General features: G+C 39.8%; 1 protein-coding gene across 2 annotated transcripts in view; it reads left to right on the forward strand.

The window, feature by feature from the left end:
• The first annotated feature begins 1,004 nt into the window (after positions 1-1,004).
• LOC138039212 (hemicentin-1-like) overlaps positions 1,005-17,406 on the forward strand; it is a 78,267-nt gene continuing 61,865 nt past the window's right edge. Inside the window, exons 1-10 of one of the 2 annotated variants that reach the window (XM_068885411.1) lie at positions 1,005-1,851; positions 2,031-2,094; positions 5,520-5,604; positions 6,192-6,236; positions 8,467-8,790; positions 9,491-9,811; positions 11,723-12,055; positions 14,737-15,042; positions 15,956-16,288; positions 16,696-17,040. In XM_068885411.1, the coding sequence (XP_068741512.1) occupies positions 1,814-1,851; positions 2,031-2,094; positions 5,520-5,604; positions 6,192-6,236; positions 8,467-8,790; positions 9,491-9,811; positions 11,723-12,055; positions 14,737-15,042; positions 15,956-16,288; positions 16,696-17,040 (2,194 nt within the window). In that variant the 5' untranslated portion in view covers positions 1,005-1,813. The remainder of the gene's footprint in view (positions 1,852-2,030; positions 2,095-5,519; positions 5,605-6,191; positions 6,237-8,466; positions 8,791-9,490; positions 9,812-11,722; positions 12,056-14,736; positions 15,043-15,955; positions 16,289-16,695; positions 17,041-17,406) is intronic. The other variant, XM_068885412.1, reaches the window with a different exon arrangement.

The following is a 17,406-nucleotide window of genomic DNA, read 5'->3' on the forward strand; positions in this document are numbered from 1 at the left end:
CTTTTTCTGATTAGTAAAAGTTAAATAAATAAATAAATTAGAATGAAAGGAAAAGAAAGGAACTTTATTTAAGTGTCTAATCTTCTAGCGCCGTAGAGCACTAATCGGGGACACTATAAACTGAAATTAACAAGTTAACGCAAATCAAATCAAATTTTGGTTTTTGAGGAGAGGGGAAAACGGAGTACCCGGAGAAAACCTCTCAGTGCAGAGTAGAGAACCAACAAATTAAACTCAACCCACATATGACGCCGAGTCTGGGAATCGAACCCGGGCCACATTGGTGGGAGGCGAGTGCTCTCACCACTGCGCCATCCCTGTCAGTTGTATTAGGTTCGTATTATGAAGCTAATGTAAGAGGAGCTTCAGAGGTGGCTTGAGAAAATCGGAAATACCGATACATTGCCAACCTCGACGCGCCTTGCCACACCTAAACCAAACTGAAAAAAAAAAAAAAACATTCACCGGAAGACAAGAAAACACTTCACGGTCTAATCGAATTAGCGTTACAAGATAGGGGCACCCAACGTCAATTTTCGGAAAATGTCTGTTCGGAAGACGATTTGAGATCTAGAATTTTCGGAACATTTGTTCTAAAATTTCTTGCTTGCCTGCCTGTGCTAGGATTTTTTTACCCTAAAAAGGTTACCTAGAATTTTTGGAAGCCTTTTTTGTTGCTGAAATTTCGAAAAGGTAAGTTCTGATCCCTATAATTTTCAGATCACTAGACTTTCAGCCTTAGGAAATTTTTTCAGGAGATAAAAATATGCCTATATCTACCATTTAAATACCAAAATACGTTTAACAATGCTATGTTTAAGTGATTTTTGAACTATATTCTCCTTAGTCTCTCCTTGAATGCTCCTGGGCAGTTGACCTGCAAAAGTTAGAAGTCAACACGTGCCCTGCATCGTTGCAGCCGTGCGCCGCGTTCTCTTCCTGAGAATGTGGCAAGCGGAAGGAGCGATGAGGGGTGCCCGTATTCGTGGGATACAGCTGATGACACAAGTTTACGACTCACCTAAAGATACCGTGGCTTATTTTTCAAAGTTGATTAAGCGCTTTTTTCTGTTTAATTTACGGCATACGTTAAGCAGTTTTTATGAAGTATAGTTACTGATAAATGAACAAGAATTTCTCGGCTATTAATCTCTTATCTCGAAGTGTCGAAGCAGCCAGTTTCTTTTAGTCAAAACAGTTGTTTTTATGGGTTCAGTTGCAAAAAAACGATACACTCTTCCCTGATCTGTGTAACTGAGCCGGTAGTGCTATTCCGATATTTATTTGACCTCTGACATGTATATAGCCGACAAATTGAGCACAAACGCCCGCTTGAACTTGAAAAAATATTTCACCTAAATCACTCTAACCAAAGGGTCGTAACGTTGAAGATTAAAGCGTTATTCTCTGGCAGCACTTAACAATCTGTCGAATATTGCGAAGAAATACTGTGCCTGGCGAGTCTGTTGGCTACCCGTTTATGCAACAAAGCATCGTGTTACAACTTCTTGGGTGGAATCTGTTCGTCACAACCACAAATGACAAGAATTTAATGTTTAACGGATCAAATCACTGAAAGCTGTTTTGCGTTGTGATGTGAAGCGATGGCCATTTTGTCGAAGTGTGCGAAGAGCCTTATAATGCGTTCAGAGCCTTCCATCTTCGTGGTATGATTTTCTCCTTGACATTTTACAGGAAATCCCTCTGACAGCTTTCGGAACAAAAATTCCACAACTTTCGCAAAATTCCGCGGGGCATCTCCGCGTATGAATCACAATCCTGACTTCGTTTCCGCGCATTGGTTTGTACGAACATGAGAGAATCATCGAGGAAGACCCTGCATTGGCCAAGGTAAGGACGGCGTGGTTCGTCATACAAGAATTTCAGAACTTGAACGCATTGGTTCAAGACAGGGCCGTGAACTTTAAAATTTATCATTGTATCTTTTCGGCGGGTATATAGTAATCGGTGTTGAGAGCAGTGTTCTGTATTCTAACACTAACCGCTTTTGATCATTTTTTTGTCATCAGAGTCCTTTATGGGGGCATCTTTACAATTCTCTTTGTTAATGCTTCAAACGCAAGACAACAAGAGGTAAACTGAAGTTGATTCGTTTCTCCTTCTATAGCCTTATTGTTATTCCAGTTACTTGCCATCGTGATTCGAGAACATACCATGTGGCTATTAGCGAATATCTCTGATACACAGATATGTCTGGCTTAAGCAATTTTGTGACAGGTCGAACTGAAGACTGAATATTTGTATCGCATATCTGAACAAAGAACTGAAACCTCGAGATCACTGATTTGCTCCGAGCTATCGAGGAAGGAAACGACTTGATAATAACTGCCAACTCCACGATGGCATCCTCTCAATAAATAGTTCGTTGCAAAGGAGATACTAAAAAAGCACAACAGACACAATAGCCTAGATTTAACCCGCCAAAGCTTGAAGTTTTTTTACTGACACGAAATGTATGTAGATGTTATCTTTGTTTTCCTTGTAGAAATAAACTGATATATAGGAGATGTTTGTGTTGTAATTACAATCAGCTCCAGTGATAAATCGATGACACATTGTTTTCGAACCAGTTTTATAAGTCTAAAGGTTTTTTTTTTTAAGAAATACCAACAAAAATTTATAAATGCTTGCTCTTATTTTTGGCTTTTTATGTCTGAGAAAGTCACTTTTATTATATAAGAACATCGAAAAGTAAGGGGATATCCTAAGCGAAAGGGGCATCAGTTTCGTTTTGCACGTACGACTTATCTGTCGTTGCGAAAGGATTTACATTTGCCGAGAGAAAAGTATACTGACTAAATTTGTCTGCAAGCTGATGTGCCGTTGTAACTCGGCCTTAGTGCCTTGTTAAGTTGTTGGGCCAGAAATACTCAATGTCACGGACTTTTTTCCCACATAAACCACTTCATTGAAGAGACCTGTGACATAGATCAGTTTGATCGGAATGGCTCTGTACCTGGGACGGACAAATCCCTTGACAATGCCCACGGCAGCGATTATCCGTAAACTCACGCAATGAGATTGGTCGTTGTGGAACTTATCACTGAGCGGTAGGCATTAACGTTCGTTTTAGCGCTCGTTCTGTAGAAGTCAGTTCTGTTGCACGTTCTCCGCAGTTGATGATTTAACGCCGGATTCTTTTGCCATTTTCCTCCGGAATAACTGAAAACTTTGAAGGTTTTTTTAATGTCTTTCCTAAATACCTATTACATGGTTGTTGTATTTTCTCGGAGTAACGAAAAGAAAAAGAAAACAAAAACGTGTGTAATTTCAATTTTAGCTGCTAGCTTTAAAGTTGCAAAATAGAGGTTACAGCAAAAGATGTTTACTTCTCAGACTGAAAACTACGCTGTGCCGTAAAATGGGAAGAACTGCCCAGCCATTTTTGTCATTTCTCTGTCGTGAATACGCTGGGTTATTAATCAACTGATTGATGAGACGGTAAATGATCATGATTATTCAAACACAAAGAGACTATAATGATTATTTAGCAAAGTATTTTTCTGTAAGAAAGGATTGTTAGGATGCCATGCTGTATTTTGTGTAGTGATTAGAAGATAGTCAGTTTTTGAACTATTAGCAATTTTCTGTGAGGTAAGGAAGACATTTTTCTCAGTCTTGCATTGTAACCTTAAACCTACAGACAGCGATCTTTTGCCACAATATTAAAATGTCTTTAAAGTCGCGTAACATAAATTTGAAATTTGTTTTGTCGGCTTCTTCTGCGTGATGAAGTTCTTCGCCGGGAGAACTGAATCGATACGAAATGGGACGTCTGTGCATTTTCTTGCCTTTACGGGTATTGTTCACGTAATGTGAGTTTTACAACAGCCTGTGCAAAGGAATTCGAATGGATAACGATAACACAGCACAACGCATGACAATACTATTTTAAGATCTTATTTAATTTGCATGCAAAAAAAATATATATATAAGCAAATCTACTGAGTGTGAATCTGTTGGAATTTAAGAGGTTCGCGTGTAAAAAACATCTATAATCTGTTCGAGAATGAGCTGCAGAGCCCACTAATTATAACTAACCCTAACTCTTGAAAATTAAAAAATATCCTATTGCTTTGTTTACATTCCCAAACCGTTGTGAATATTTCGTTTAATTCACTTTCCATGGTGCCAAAAATAAATAATTGAAAAACAAATAAATAACTCCTTAAAGTAGTGCTAAGATGTTTTTTTTTCTGAAAATTATGGAACTCGGTCCTACAGGCGTTCACAGTTAGGTAAATATGCCACTGCATGGCGTCTACTGTAGTCCAGAAAATGCATCCAAACAGCTACAATACTTTACTAAGGTTTGGTGAACTGATTGGAATATTTTTCATTTACCTGAAATATGGTTATTCAAATGTGCTAAATATCTTTAGGATTAAATAAATAAAGTTAATTTGCCGCCTGAATTAAGGACTTTCGTGACCTTAACGTTTCGTTTCGAATGCCAACCCAAGAGGGGACTCAGTCTTTTTTGAAGGAACCGGCCCATTCTGGTGATGTGTAAAAAACCTTACTATGACTCCAAAGAGTTTTGAAACAATTTTTACGTGATTATTAACAAACATGGCTTTGTTTTCCTTCTAATTAATGGTCAAGATTATAGTGTTAAAGGCTTAAGTCAACGCCCTTAATAAATGCTAAGCTGCAAACTGAGACCTTCCAGGTCTCAGTTTGCGTCTTGTTTAAATTTGCTTAACTCCTGATCATAAATAGAAAAGTCGATGAACTCTTTGGAGCAACATTTTTGTTGGTACTTTAGTAAACAATTTTCTCGAAATTGACTTAGTTTCTAAACGTAAGAAAAAGTATAAAAATGTATGCACAATAGTGTTAGCAATAGTATCAGCTGTGAGTTTTAAACTCTCAGAGCGACCAAACCCGTCAGTTTGCAAAGAAAATGCAACAATTTGAAGGAACACTTGCATGATAACCCCTCGCATTCTTCTGGAGGAGTATATATCATCCTCGAAGTGTGTTAATTTGAAGGCGTTTCCAAATACCCGGTCTGGCCGGTCAGTTCTGTTAGATAGCAACATGTTATTCCTTTACGGAACAAAATATCGTAGTGTTGGCAAAAAGTGCCACTATCCAGATGAATTGATGTAAAGTTTTAAAATGCGTCGGGCAGGGTTTTTTTTTTTAATGCTACATATAATTTTCGGGCATTCACGGGCATTCACGAAGTTCAGTGGACTGGGGACCTAAGGGCAGCAGAAAGGAAGCCATGCAACACTAATAATAATAATAATAATAATAACCTTTATTTAAAGAGGGTAACACCTATTACTATAAAAGTATTCTCCCTAGTGGCCCTCTTGTAATCTTGCCCTTTTCACGTTTTTTTAAAAAAAAAATTGTTCTACAGTGGTGTTGTACCGTTTCAATCAGTCTATTCTACGGGAAAACGTGTGTGGCATGAAATTGTTTCTGTGGTACGTAAGAGAGAAACACTCTATCACTTTGATTAACACCTTCTCTTATTTTTCCAGACGCCTCATCCCGATTCTTTTTCAACATTACTCAACATTTTGGATGATAATGATGAGATACGAGAGAGACGAGATGCTTTAGAAGGTAATATTTGTTTTAAATCGCTGGTTTTCGGATTCACTTAGGTGTTTAATGAGCCATTTTCGAAATATCAATATTCAGCTTGATTGTGAGACAGAGAGGACAAAAACAGTAGAATTGCAATGGATATGAAATTGAGATATTAGCATATCATCCACTTTCCTTTGTCTTTGTCATCTAAACTTCTCTTTCGAGCAAAAATTTTAATATATCAAAAGTGGCCTATTGACAATCCATGCTTGATCCACGTGAAAGTACTCCGCGAATAATCACACTTGCTCTGTGGTTGGTGTCATTGCCTACCTCTTCTTCGATGTCTACTCTCTGACGCACAAAATGCGGTTTTTAGACTAACTAGAGAAGCATGCCGCGACGTTGTTCCACCCACACACAAAAACGTTCGTAGCGGGTCTTGGTTTCCATCCTGTATTTAGTTTCCATCATGCTTTCGTCAATATCCAGACAAACTGAATGAACACTCAATTGATTTGAACATCAACAGTAAGTTGAGCATTAAGCTTCCTTCGACGAAAAAGAGAACAAGATTATAGGATTATAAGTTTTAACTTCTCTGTTGTACTGTGTTTCAGATTATCTGAGTGATGAAGCAGGAAGTGGCAATGTAAATGGAAAAGGTATGGTCACATGTTATTCTTTTAGGCCCGTTTTCAACGTCGCATTTTACATGTGCCGAATCTAATGCAAATGAGCGAAAATAAGAGATTTTTCTCATTTGCATTAGATTCGGCACATGTAAAATGCGACTTTTAAAACGGGCCTAAATGAAATTTAGCGTTGGAAAGGTACCCTGACTTAATAGTCATTTTAGTTTGAGAAAGAGGAGAAGAAATTTCATCTGACATCAGTAAACACCTCCTTTACTCAGAGTTTTATCAATAATTTGTTTTATAGCCAGTTCCGACCTAAGATGAAATCAAAGTTTAGATTCATAGCGTGAGAAACACGCGCAAATCCAATTAAAGTAATTACAGGAATTAATCTACGTCGAGCAAGGTATGAAAAAAAAAAACCGTTAAGCGAGAAAAGTGAAAGGAGAGGAGCAAGCAACAACGTCTAACAAGTTAGTTTTCTTATAGCAAGGCGTTAAAAAAAAAAGACACCCGAAAAGACGTGTCCAATTTCTAAATTTTTTTTTCGTGAGCTTTTCCGAAACTTGGGAGCTTAAACAACGGAGACGGCTTCAAAGTATAACTTTACACTATCGGAAGTATTTCGCGTTTATTTCATCGCGCGCACGGTGCAAACTATGGGAAAGGTATCCCATGGTTGGTTCGAAGGCTTTCGAAGTTAAGATAGAGACTGAAATACACGAATGATATGACGCGCTCGTCTAATCATTGCATTTCGTTAGTTCACGTCGTTTCTTAGCTGACTTCGCAAACAAAGGCGTGCCTAACGTGCAGCACGCTTTTTTTCTCTAATTAAACTAATAATATAATTGTTTTGGCGCGTTGCCGGTCCCTTTTTGAAGAACCGTTAGGGCCTAGCCAAACAGGAAATGTTTGGCGACCAAACAACATCAAACATAGTTTGGTGACCAAACATGCTGATGTTAAAGTGAGTGACCAAACGGTTAAAACATGTTTGATCTAACTCAGATCAAACTCCACAAGAAAAGAATTATGGGTGACAAATACGTAAACGACACGTGAATACAAGCGGCTGAGCAAGTGTGGTACGCATGGGCGAACCAAATATGTTTAATACAGCTGTCCAAACGAACAGAACTTCGCCCATCAAACACGAGAACAGAATAAATGTTTTAGTTGTTTGATCAAATGTTTGATGGTCTTCAAATTTTATCAAACACGATTAAACAGCACCAAGCAAGGTGGCCAAACGGTAAACGTTTTGGTCGCCAAACATTACCCGTTTGTCCAAGCCCTTATATATAATTACTACTTGAACTATTTCACATCCAAGTCGCGGGATAAGCGTATTCTTTGTAAGCGAGCCGAAAGAAAAATTTAATGATTTGGCTGAAGTCGGCGCATCAACAGTCTTCAGCCGTTTACACGCACCGAACGCAAGGCCAAGCGTTGCACCAACTTTGCGGGAATAAACAGCGTGGTCACATGAATTTACACAGGTTTTTATAAAACTCGCGGGTTGACTTAAACCACATGTATTTAAACCGGCTTGGTCGGTGTTAATTTGGTAGCAGAATTTAACCATTTTCAGGTAAGAACTAATTGTGCATCAGTTAATGGCTGAAGATTCAATAATGTTAGCCCTTTTACTCGTTAATTTACGCTCGCTAATTTTAAACTCATGTTGAGTGAGTTTTCATCGATTTAGCGACCTTAAGGCCCTGCACAGACGAGGCAAGTTGTTATCGACGGCTGTTTACACTCGTCAACTTAATTAAATCGACAACTGTTAATGTTAGGAAATGCGTTTTCACAGACGAAAAGTTTAGTTGTCGTTAACCGGTACGTTTTGCGGGAGCCTCGGAAAATAGCGACAAGAAAAGTAGAACCGCTGACTTTAAAAATCGTTTGCGTCGTTCCAAAATAGACTTAAGTTATCGATAACTTGCTCATACTCGGGAGAAAGGGAGTTGTCGGCCGTTTTGTTATCGACAACTAAAGTATTTTTTCTCTTTTTTGTCAACTACTACTATTTTTTGATAACTAAAACGTTATCGATCCCTAAGAATTTAATTAAACGGATCTGAGACGACGGCTTCGTCTTGATTTTGCTTTTCCGTCATTGGTGATGAAAGTGTAGGGTGCGATTTTTTAGAGTCAAATACAAAGCCAGTGTAGTGAGACCATCAAAACTTTGACGGAATTTGACACTCATTGATAAACCTCCTGAAAGAAACTTGTTCATGTACTACAGGCCCTGACATCATATTGAGCGAGCAGAAGAAATTCGTTCTCCGGACACCAGGCAAGCTCTTAGTGGATGTTGGTTGCACTGTATTCGCCGTGAAAAACACGGAAATAACGGTGGCTTGTAGAGCGAATTCAACGTCTGGTAGCACCAAGATTGAGTGGTTGAAGAATGGGTTCCAAGTGAGCGACAGGTTTATTGGTGATGTTGCAGCTATTTCTGGTTCGTTGCAAATTCGTAAATTGGGTCGTTTCAACGAAGGAAGCTATACGTGCAGAGCTTCCAACGATGAAGGGGAAACAGATGCTTTATTTACAGCTAAAATAGTTGGTGAGTTTAGTAACTTTAAAGGCAGCTACTATGGCTTTCATTTAGTCGTTAATTTACTGAGAATTAACATCAAAACCCCTGGATGAAGAGAGGCCCTTTCCATTCACTGTGAAACTTTGATAATTTATGCAAATAAGCAGACCTTTGGCAACTGAGCTTTAATATCACTAAATGCTATTACTTAGGATAATTAGCAAAACTGTTCCTTTTTGTCATGATTACTTAACGAATGGCCAGGCCATCTCCAGAGTAACCTTTACCAAATATTTAGGCATCACTTTAAACCAAAAGCTCAATTGAAACCCACATTGAGACCTCCTATGTAGCAAAGCCAATGGAACACTGGGCCTTCTAAAAAGAATAGTGGGTGACTGCACTATAGATGTGAAGTCGAAATCCTATGCTACTTTTGTCCGCCCGCAGTTAGAACATACCAGTTTTGCATGGAACCCTTATACTAAACGTAATATTAACAAGATTAAAATGGTCCAACATAGAGTAGCTAGATTTGTCTTACATGGCTATTGTAGATTAAGCCATGTTACTCCTATGATTAATCAACTCGGGTGGGACACCCGAAAACAACGTAGATTGTTGTCTCAATCAACCTTGTTCTTTAAGATCCAGCAAGGTCTAATGGGCATCCCACTTCCTCCTGAGGATAATCATGATTCAATTTTAAGGTGTCTTTTTTTCGTAGTTCCATTCCTACCGACAATTCTTAAGGCCAAAGGCTCCTTCGAGTTTGGACCCAACGAGAAAGCAGCAGAGATCACTATAGGAGCTGACGTCACAGTTTACCGCGGTGCAACTTTGGTCATCCGCTGCCCTGTTGAAGGCGCTGATGATGCAATGGTGTACTGGACAAGCCGAGGCAAAGCTGTGGCTGTTGGAAAGGCTGTTAAAACTGGAAATGATCTGGTCATAAGCGACATCGACGGGCGATACGCTTTACCGTACACCTGCACTGCAAGAACGAGTAGAGGCAGGGATAATGCGGAGTCAAATGTCTACGTCAAAGGTGTCTGAAATTGAATGATGTCTTTGGTATCGTCTTATCAGTTTGCTTGGTTTTTATTCTCCTTTTGACCTATAAGCTATCATTGCTGTATTGCTCGAGCATGTTGAGCGCCAACTATAAACGCTTTATTAAATCTTCAATCGCGGTTAATTACGGTGCTAGCCAGCGTTCAGTCTTGGTTATCAGCTCATTTACCGTATGATCTATTATGGAAACTGCTTGCGTCAAGACAAGTGTTGTCAAGCTGAAAACTGATTGGATTTAATTTCTAAATGTCCAAGCATTCAGAATTAAATGAAAATTTAACAAAAAAGTTAGTCCATTCGCGCTTTTTGGATATGAGACTGGTGATGGTGATAGATAAATAGATGCAGATAGCAGTTTACCATCTCATATCCAATGCACGCTAATGGAATAATCAACAACTATTCACCGAAGTGGAGGTGGCTAGTGGTGGATATTTCGCGAGAGGTAAATATTTAGTAAGTAAACCTCTTCTGGCGGCTGGTATGTAGCCTGATAATGTCCGCGGCTGAGAGATGTCTGAAAAATGATTATTTGGCCGAGAAGTGAAGCTTCAAAGGCAAATATGAAATTTTGAGGGCAATCTCTCAGCCAAGGACATTATCAGCTAACATACCAACAAGTCAGAAAGGGGTGTATTTATTTCATAACCCTTCCACTAATTTTCATATCTTGGAAAATAACCGCTTGCAAATAGCTAGTGTTGAGTGTGATGGCAATGCTTCGTATGTCTTTGATGAACTGTTCAAAATTTGACTAGAAAGAAATTAAAGCGTGTCGGTCTTGGAAATAAAATCAAATCATTTTAATTGTCACTGCGAGTCGAAAACTCGAAAACAAGGCGCTTTTTTGCTTACTGATTAAGAAATTTAGTTCAACCATGAACGACAGAATGTGCAAAGTCTGGATGACAGTGTTTTCAAAGGCGGCTGGAATTTTTCTCTTCGTTGAACGGCTGGCATTAACTTTGATTCAATTCACCTGGGATTACATCTCTAAAGTGTGATCATAACCTTCTTCACCTTCATCCCCAAGGCTTCAAGAACGTTGGCAGCATTTTTGTTGACTTTTTTGTACTTTCCGCCGGGAACAGCATTTGCGACCAGCTTTTTAATGTCACTACCACTCGACTCAAGAAAATGAGTTTGTTTTTCTTCCATGTAAAATGAAAACTCTTCTGCTGCCTGTTTTCCGCCGGCTTTGTTTCTTTTCAACGGAAATGATCACTGCAGCACTTCGCAGGGCAAATATCCACACAAGCGGGGGTTATTGCGTGTGAGTTTGCACCACATGACTTAAATTAGCCAATAAAATCGCCCGAAAAGTAATGGATGGATTATAACTACCACTATAGCCACCGACACTGAGGCAAATAGTTGTTTTAGTATATACTAAAACAGTGAGATAATACATATTAGCACAAAAAGATGATTTTATTTCTTCCCTCAACGATTACATTATTTTCGAGCGCAAATCCCACGCGAGGTGCTCGGAGGTGAATAGCAAAGGATATGCGGAGTTTGAGTAGCGTGTTCAACGCTATCCACTGCTTTAGTATATACTAATTGTCAAATATACCTTATGACCTCATGTGAAAATTGATTGCACTGGACGTTTTGTTGAACAGAAACAACGCACGATCGTTTCTTATGTTCTTCAGTTCAGAGTTAAGTGAAAAATAATTCCATTCGCACTTGTTGGATGCACTTCTTGGATGTGAGATTTGTCACAGCCAACTCGTATCCAATGTACACTCACCGAATAACCGTGAAATTTACCGCGAGGACCTATGGATCTTCATAGAAAATTTCCAATAGAGTCCACGTACACGGTTGGCATCCATTTAAGACATTAATGCTTTTTTTTTTCCAAATTTGGCACCAATAGATTTGGCACCTCCTAATATAAAATCTGGCACGGAGGAGATTCGAATCACAGACGAGGAAACAACTGAGATCGATATACTCGTTGGAACAAAACTAACAGTCATCTCCGAGACCCTGGTAAAAGTGCGCTGTGAAGCCTCAATGGACCCATCACCGACTTTAAGCTGGGAAATTCAAGGAAAGAATTCTGATTTCAAGGACGCCGTGTCATTGAGTGAAGATAATTCGACTTTAACACTCAGCGACCCCGGAGAAGAGGACTCGGGGATTTACAAGTGCGTTGCAGTTAATAATGTCGGCCAGGATTCTGAGTCGTCAACCATTGATGTTTTGCGTAAGTCACGGTATTAGTATTCACCTTAATCTTTAAATATGTGACCTGGTTATCAGACTGTCTCTTCTACTCGTCGTATGAGGGACAGCGATGTCGACAATGATGAGAATGAGACAAAATTATAAAGAGCTTTTACATGCAAGACAACGGAGATACCGATTAACCTTTGCTTTTTGCGGTAAACGGTAGACGTTGAGCTGATTTAATAATCTAAGACCAGTTTCTTATCTGCCATCCACAATTATGGAGCAAGCACTCTAAAGAAAAAAATGACAGTGAAAGGCTTCAGCCTGCCATTTGATGCTCACTCAAGCGCCAAGTTTTTTTTTTTAAAACATGAACGACTTGGTATTCTGTTTACAGTCCCCTGAAAAGTGGCCGTCGTCATCATCATCATCACTGTTATCAATACGCGCTGCCAAATGACAAACTGCCCTTTGTAAAACGCGCCTTTTGCGGGCCAAATGGGAAATGCCTGGGCTAAAATGTATTTGCCGCCCTGATTCTGATTGGCTGAAGAGATATGAAACAACTTTGCACGGCCAATGAGATAATGAGGATACCATTTCAATGCCAGAGTTGGTGCAAATTTCTGTGGATGAGTTTTTTTGCTATTTTTTTTTTCTCGCTTTTTGTTTTTATTTTTTAGCTGATCGTATTGTAGCAACAACTTTCCCTACCACAGTTTCATGCTACATCTCTTTTTGACATTTTCTTCTTATGAAGTGAATTCGTATGATTTGGCATTGTGTATTGATAATAATGATAATCACATCACTTTTGTCTGGCATACAGTTTATTTGTGTTTGGTTGTAATGATGGTTGTAATATTTTATCACCCTCTTTACCGCCGATAACTCCTTTTCCTTTTTTTAAAAACGCGAAAGAAGTAGAGCTCTAGGCTGAAAAACCTTTTTATTTGAGAACCGTGATTGTCTTTCTAAAATGCGACTGTAAGAGAATGCCTGTATGTCGCTAAAAACTAGGGTTTGCTAGCTTTTTAAGGTTGACGAGGGATCTTAGCTCTGACCAAAAGGTCTTTGAGTGATTTGTCCTTCCTGTAAGCGACAGTGGGGACATCCCGAAAAATTCGTGCAAGGTTTGGGTTGTAAGTGATCTCTCACACCTGGGTTGTAGGTGGTGACGAAGAGGAGAATGTTTTTGGATATCTTTGGTTTGTATTTGAAAGCCTTATTTCACGTGATGAGAATTCGACTTCGGCTTGTATTTTGTTAACAAGCTCTTGTGTGTAGCCTCGTTCGAGTAGGCAGAATTTGAAATCCCGTTTGTTTGACTCGAATCTCTCTTTAATTGAGTTCGTTCGTAACAAGTGCAGTGTCTCTCCTTTAATAAAACCCTTTTTCATGCTGAGAGGGTGGCACAAAGAGAGTTGCGTGTATTGGAACGTTTCTGTAGCTTTGAAGTGTGTTTGAACATCGAGTACTTTGTTCGACGCAAAACAGGGTCCTTTGATAGCTTCGGTATCTAGAAAGAAAACAGCGTGTTCAGATGACATTTCGGATTTGAATTTGATTGTGGCATGGGATCGGTTAGCAAAATCAACGAAATTGCTGAATTCTTGTTTGCTTGAAATCCACACTGAGAAAATGTCATCAATGAACTTTTCCAGATGATAGGTTTGTTTGTGAGGGCTAGAAGGGAGTAGTTGTTTCTCTATATGGGCCATAAAAATGACTGAGAGGGCTACTGCCATTTTTGTACCTATTGCAGTACCGTGGGTCTGCAGGAAGTGCTTACCATTAAAATGGAATATCATGTGTTAAAAAACGTTACATCTGATCTGATTTAAAAAAATTGGTTACAGATCGATAAAAAAGTCTTTAAAAAACACAGCACACGCAACAATAGAGAATAGACAATGAAAGACCACGCCGAAACCACGGACCATGACATGTTCAGATTTATGGAAAAGAATGTTCACAATTGGCACAAAATAATTTTCCTGGAATCGTGGCACTCTGCAAAAAAAAACGAAAAAAAGAATGCAGTGAATGAACGGAAGCCATTACCTTCTGTTTACAAAAACTTGATGAAACCCCAGGGGAAACAATGATTTCATTTACAGGTGCTGAGACAAGAGGGGTCGTGTTGCAGGGACATTTTGCAGTCACATGTTGCAGCGACAAAAAACTTGTGTAGTGCCCATTGAGGCGACAGGTAGCAGGGGCGTGTAGCAGGGACAAAATCACAACATGTGCACGCATGTGAAAATGTTTCGGGTACATGCTTCATGGATATGTTGCATTGACATGTCCCCTCAGGTGAACTGATATTTTTAAAGTTGTGCAACACCAATTTGGGGGTGATTTTGTCCCCCGCGACATGTCCAATGGACATGGGACACGTCACAGTCACCTTAAAGCATATGAGAGATGCGCCAGCCACCACCACCAAGTGAGAATTATATCAACACATTTTTGAAATTGCATCCACTGGAGATTCGGAATCAATCCGAGTTCCAGATAGGATTTCAAGGCACGACCTTCCGTGATCATCCCATCCAGAGCTCGGATAAATTCCGAGCCTCCAATTATATGATCCACCAATCGCTTTCGCCTTTGACTCATTGAAGAGCAACGTCATTCAACTTGCACCGGGAGTTTTCTTTTAAATAATGCGCTATCTTGTGTTTCCAGATGTTTTTATTACTTTGCTTATAGGTCCCGACCCTCCAAGAATTTTTCACTCCGAACGGAAATTAACACTTCTGAAAATAAACGAATTACTTGAAGCGACAATAGGCGACCAAGTCACGATGCTAGCTGGTGGAAATGTTATCATCACATGTCGTACATCTGGGCTACCTACGCCGACAATTAAATGGAAGAAAGACGGTAAAGATATATCAGTCAATAAAGACAGGCTAGAAATAAGGAACGCAACAGACGATGACTCTGGAGATATCACCTGTGAAGCGACAAACAGAGCTGGAATTTTCAGTTTCACCAGCAAGTTACGAGTCATCGGTGAGTATGTCCACGTACGTTCACACTTGATCGACCGCAATCGAACGATTTGATAGAGTTGTTGCGAGGTTTTAGTTAAACCAACACTTGAACAATAATGTTGCCCTTAAATTTGCTGAACGGCTGAAACATCAAAAACGTGATCATCATAGTTGCTACTGCTATGCGTCCCAACCTTAGCATCTTTCCTACGAAGGTGGAGGGGGGGAGGGGTGTGGGGGAAGGGGGGCTTTCCCTTATATCAGAGTTTTCTAGAAAGTGCGTAGCTGGCGGTATTGTAGACACGCTTGCTGCTCGCTTTCAGCGGCTTCGGCGTACCCACAATACCGCCACCAGCCCTTTTTTTCCGCGCGCCACAATACCACCAGCTACGCAGGCTAGAGAGTGCGAGGTAAAAAATAGAGCCTGATTTCTTAATAAATTGGCAAACGGGATATATCTGACACTACTAGAGTATTTTTAGATTATATTTCTCAACTTAGTCCTGTTTTCTGGATGTTATAATTTTAATACAAAAGAACATTGAATATCGGAAAGCCATGATGGCACGTGGTTATTTTTTTCTTTTTTGGCATTTGATTGGTTCACGATGCGTAACTGCAAAAGTAAAGCAAATAAGGGATTACTTTACAGTCGCAAATGAGAATCGTTCTGATTCAATGATCTACTTAAGGTTTAAACTGCAGTCAGGTTGACAATTACACCTTTCATGCTTCTCTGGGTTGGAAAATTAGGAGTATGTCTTAAAAGTTACAATTCGAAGAATTCAAGCCAGGGTAGCAGCAGTTGGACATGTCTGATTACTAAGAGTTGTTTTGTGTTAAAAACCACAGTCCAAGTTCATAAGTGGCCTGTTGTTTGTTTTCTTGGACGAATTATCACTATAAGAGGAAATTGTTTCTTTCATCCTTAGGTGTCGAGAAGCCGGAAATTCAATCATCTTCCGGACGTGTGATCGGTGTACAAGGCATGGAAGAAGCCATAATTACCATCGGCCAGGACTTGCGGGTCGTTGAAGGGTTGATCGTCCGCCTTGTCTGCCCAGTCAGTAAAGGATTCCCCCCTCCTTCCGTCACATGGTTTTTGAACGATCGCTTAGTGATATCGTCGCAACGCTTTTTAATCAACACGAGGAGCAACTCTCTTACCATAAATGGTATTAATATGAATGACACGGGCCAAGTTTCTTGTGTGGCCAGTAACGGTGCAGGACATGCTACGGAGTCTTCTTTTGTCGGCATTCTAGGTAACGATATATTAATTATCAAACAATTTTAAGTTGCTGGAAACAATGTTACAAGATAATGTGACAAGCTAAATGTTCCGGCGGATTAGCCTAGTGATTTTAAGTTCATTGGACGCCAACTGGAATTCTTTGAAAACGTGATAGAGTGACTTTTCAATGTCCTTCTTTGTAGGTTTTTCCTGTCCATCTTATTTCGCTTCAACACGATGCAATAAAATCACTGGTTCGATAGTCAGGTTCAGGGCAGATTAAGAACCGAATTATGACTATTGATATGGCTTTTAAATTAGACCAATATCTTATCGTAGATCTAAATGGCATTGCAGCCTCTCCTTAAGTGATGTTTCCTCGTTTTGAAGGCGGCCGGTTTACAACTCAATTGCTTCCGTTTATTTTTATCTTTTTAGGCGAGAGTACTGCCAAAATCACACCTGGGAACAGCTCGGTGGAGTTCATCACCGGGGTATCGAAATTGTCCATTCGGATTGGAGATACCTTAAAAGTTATTAGAGGCTCAGAAATATCTGTTGACTGCATTGCCCACGGGACCCCTCCTCCAATTACCAACTGGCGTTTGAACGGCAGTGACTTGAGATCTGGAGCACTAAAACGGCAGTTGAATATAACGGAGTTATCGGAGGGCTCTCGTCTTACTATCAAACAGTTAACTTCACAGGATAGTGGCTGGTATGAGTGCATTGCTATAAACACAGGAGGACCCGACAGAACTGCGTCAAGCATAACAGTCTTAGGTGAGTGTAATTTGTAGTTTCAGTCGCCTTGATTGTTGGTAGACAACGCAATCAGTGAAAGTATTTGCAAGATTTTCGCCGCTCAGTTGCCACCAATTATAGAGGAGCTAAACTAAAAACCGGATTTGCTAGGTTCAGTACTCAAGAATGCTATTCAGTGACCTTTACAGAGACTCTTCGTATAGGATGTTGACCTTGTTCAATAAGGCATTCATATTATGCAATTTATGAAAATTTAACAGGGGCATGCAGGCTCAGCTCAGTTTGATCCCTTCTCACTTTAACATCTGAATCGACTTTGCCCACAAAATGTGGAACCGAGGATTGACAGAAACTGGAAGATAAAGGATGCGCTATTGGCTGGCT

Source organism: Montipora capricornis, chromosome 2 (assembly GCF_036669925.1).
Source record: "Montipora capricornis isolate CH-2021 chromosome 2, ASM3666992v2, whole genome shotgun sequence".
Lineage (NCBI taxonomy): Eukaryota > Metazoa > Cnidaria > Anthozoa > Scleractinia > Acroporidae > Montipora > Montipora capricornis.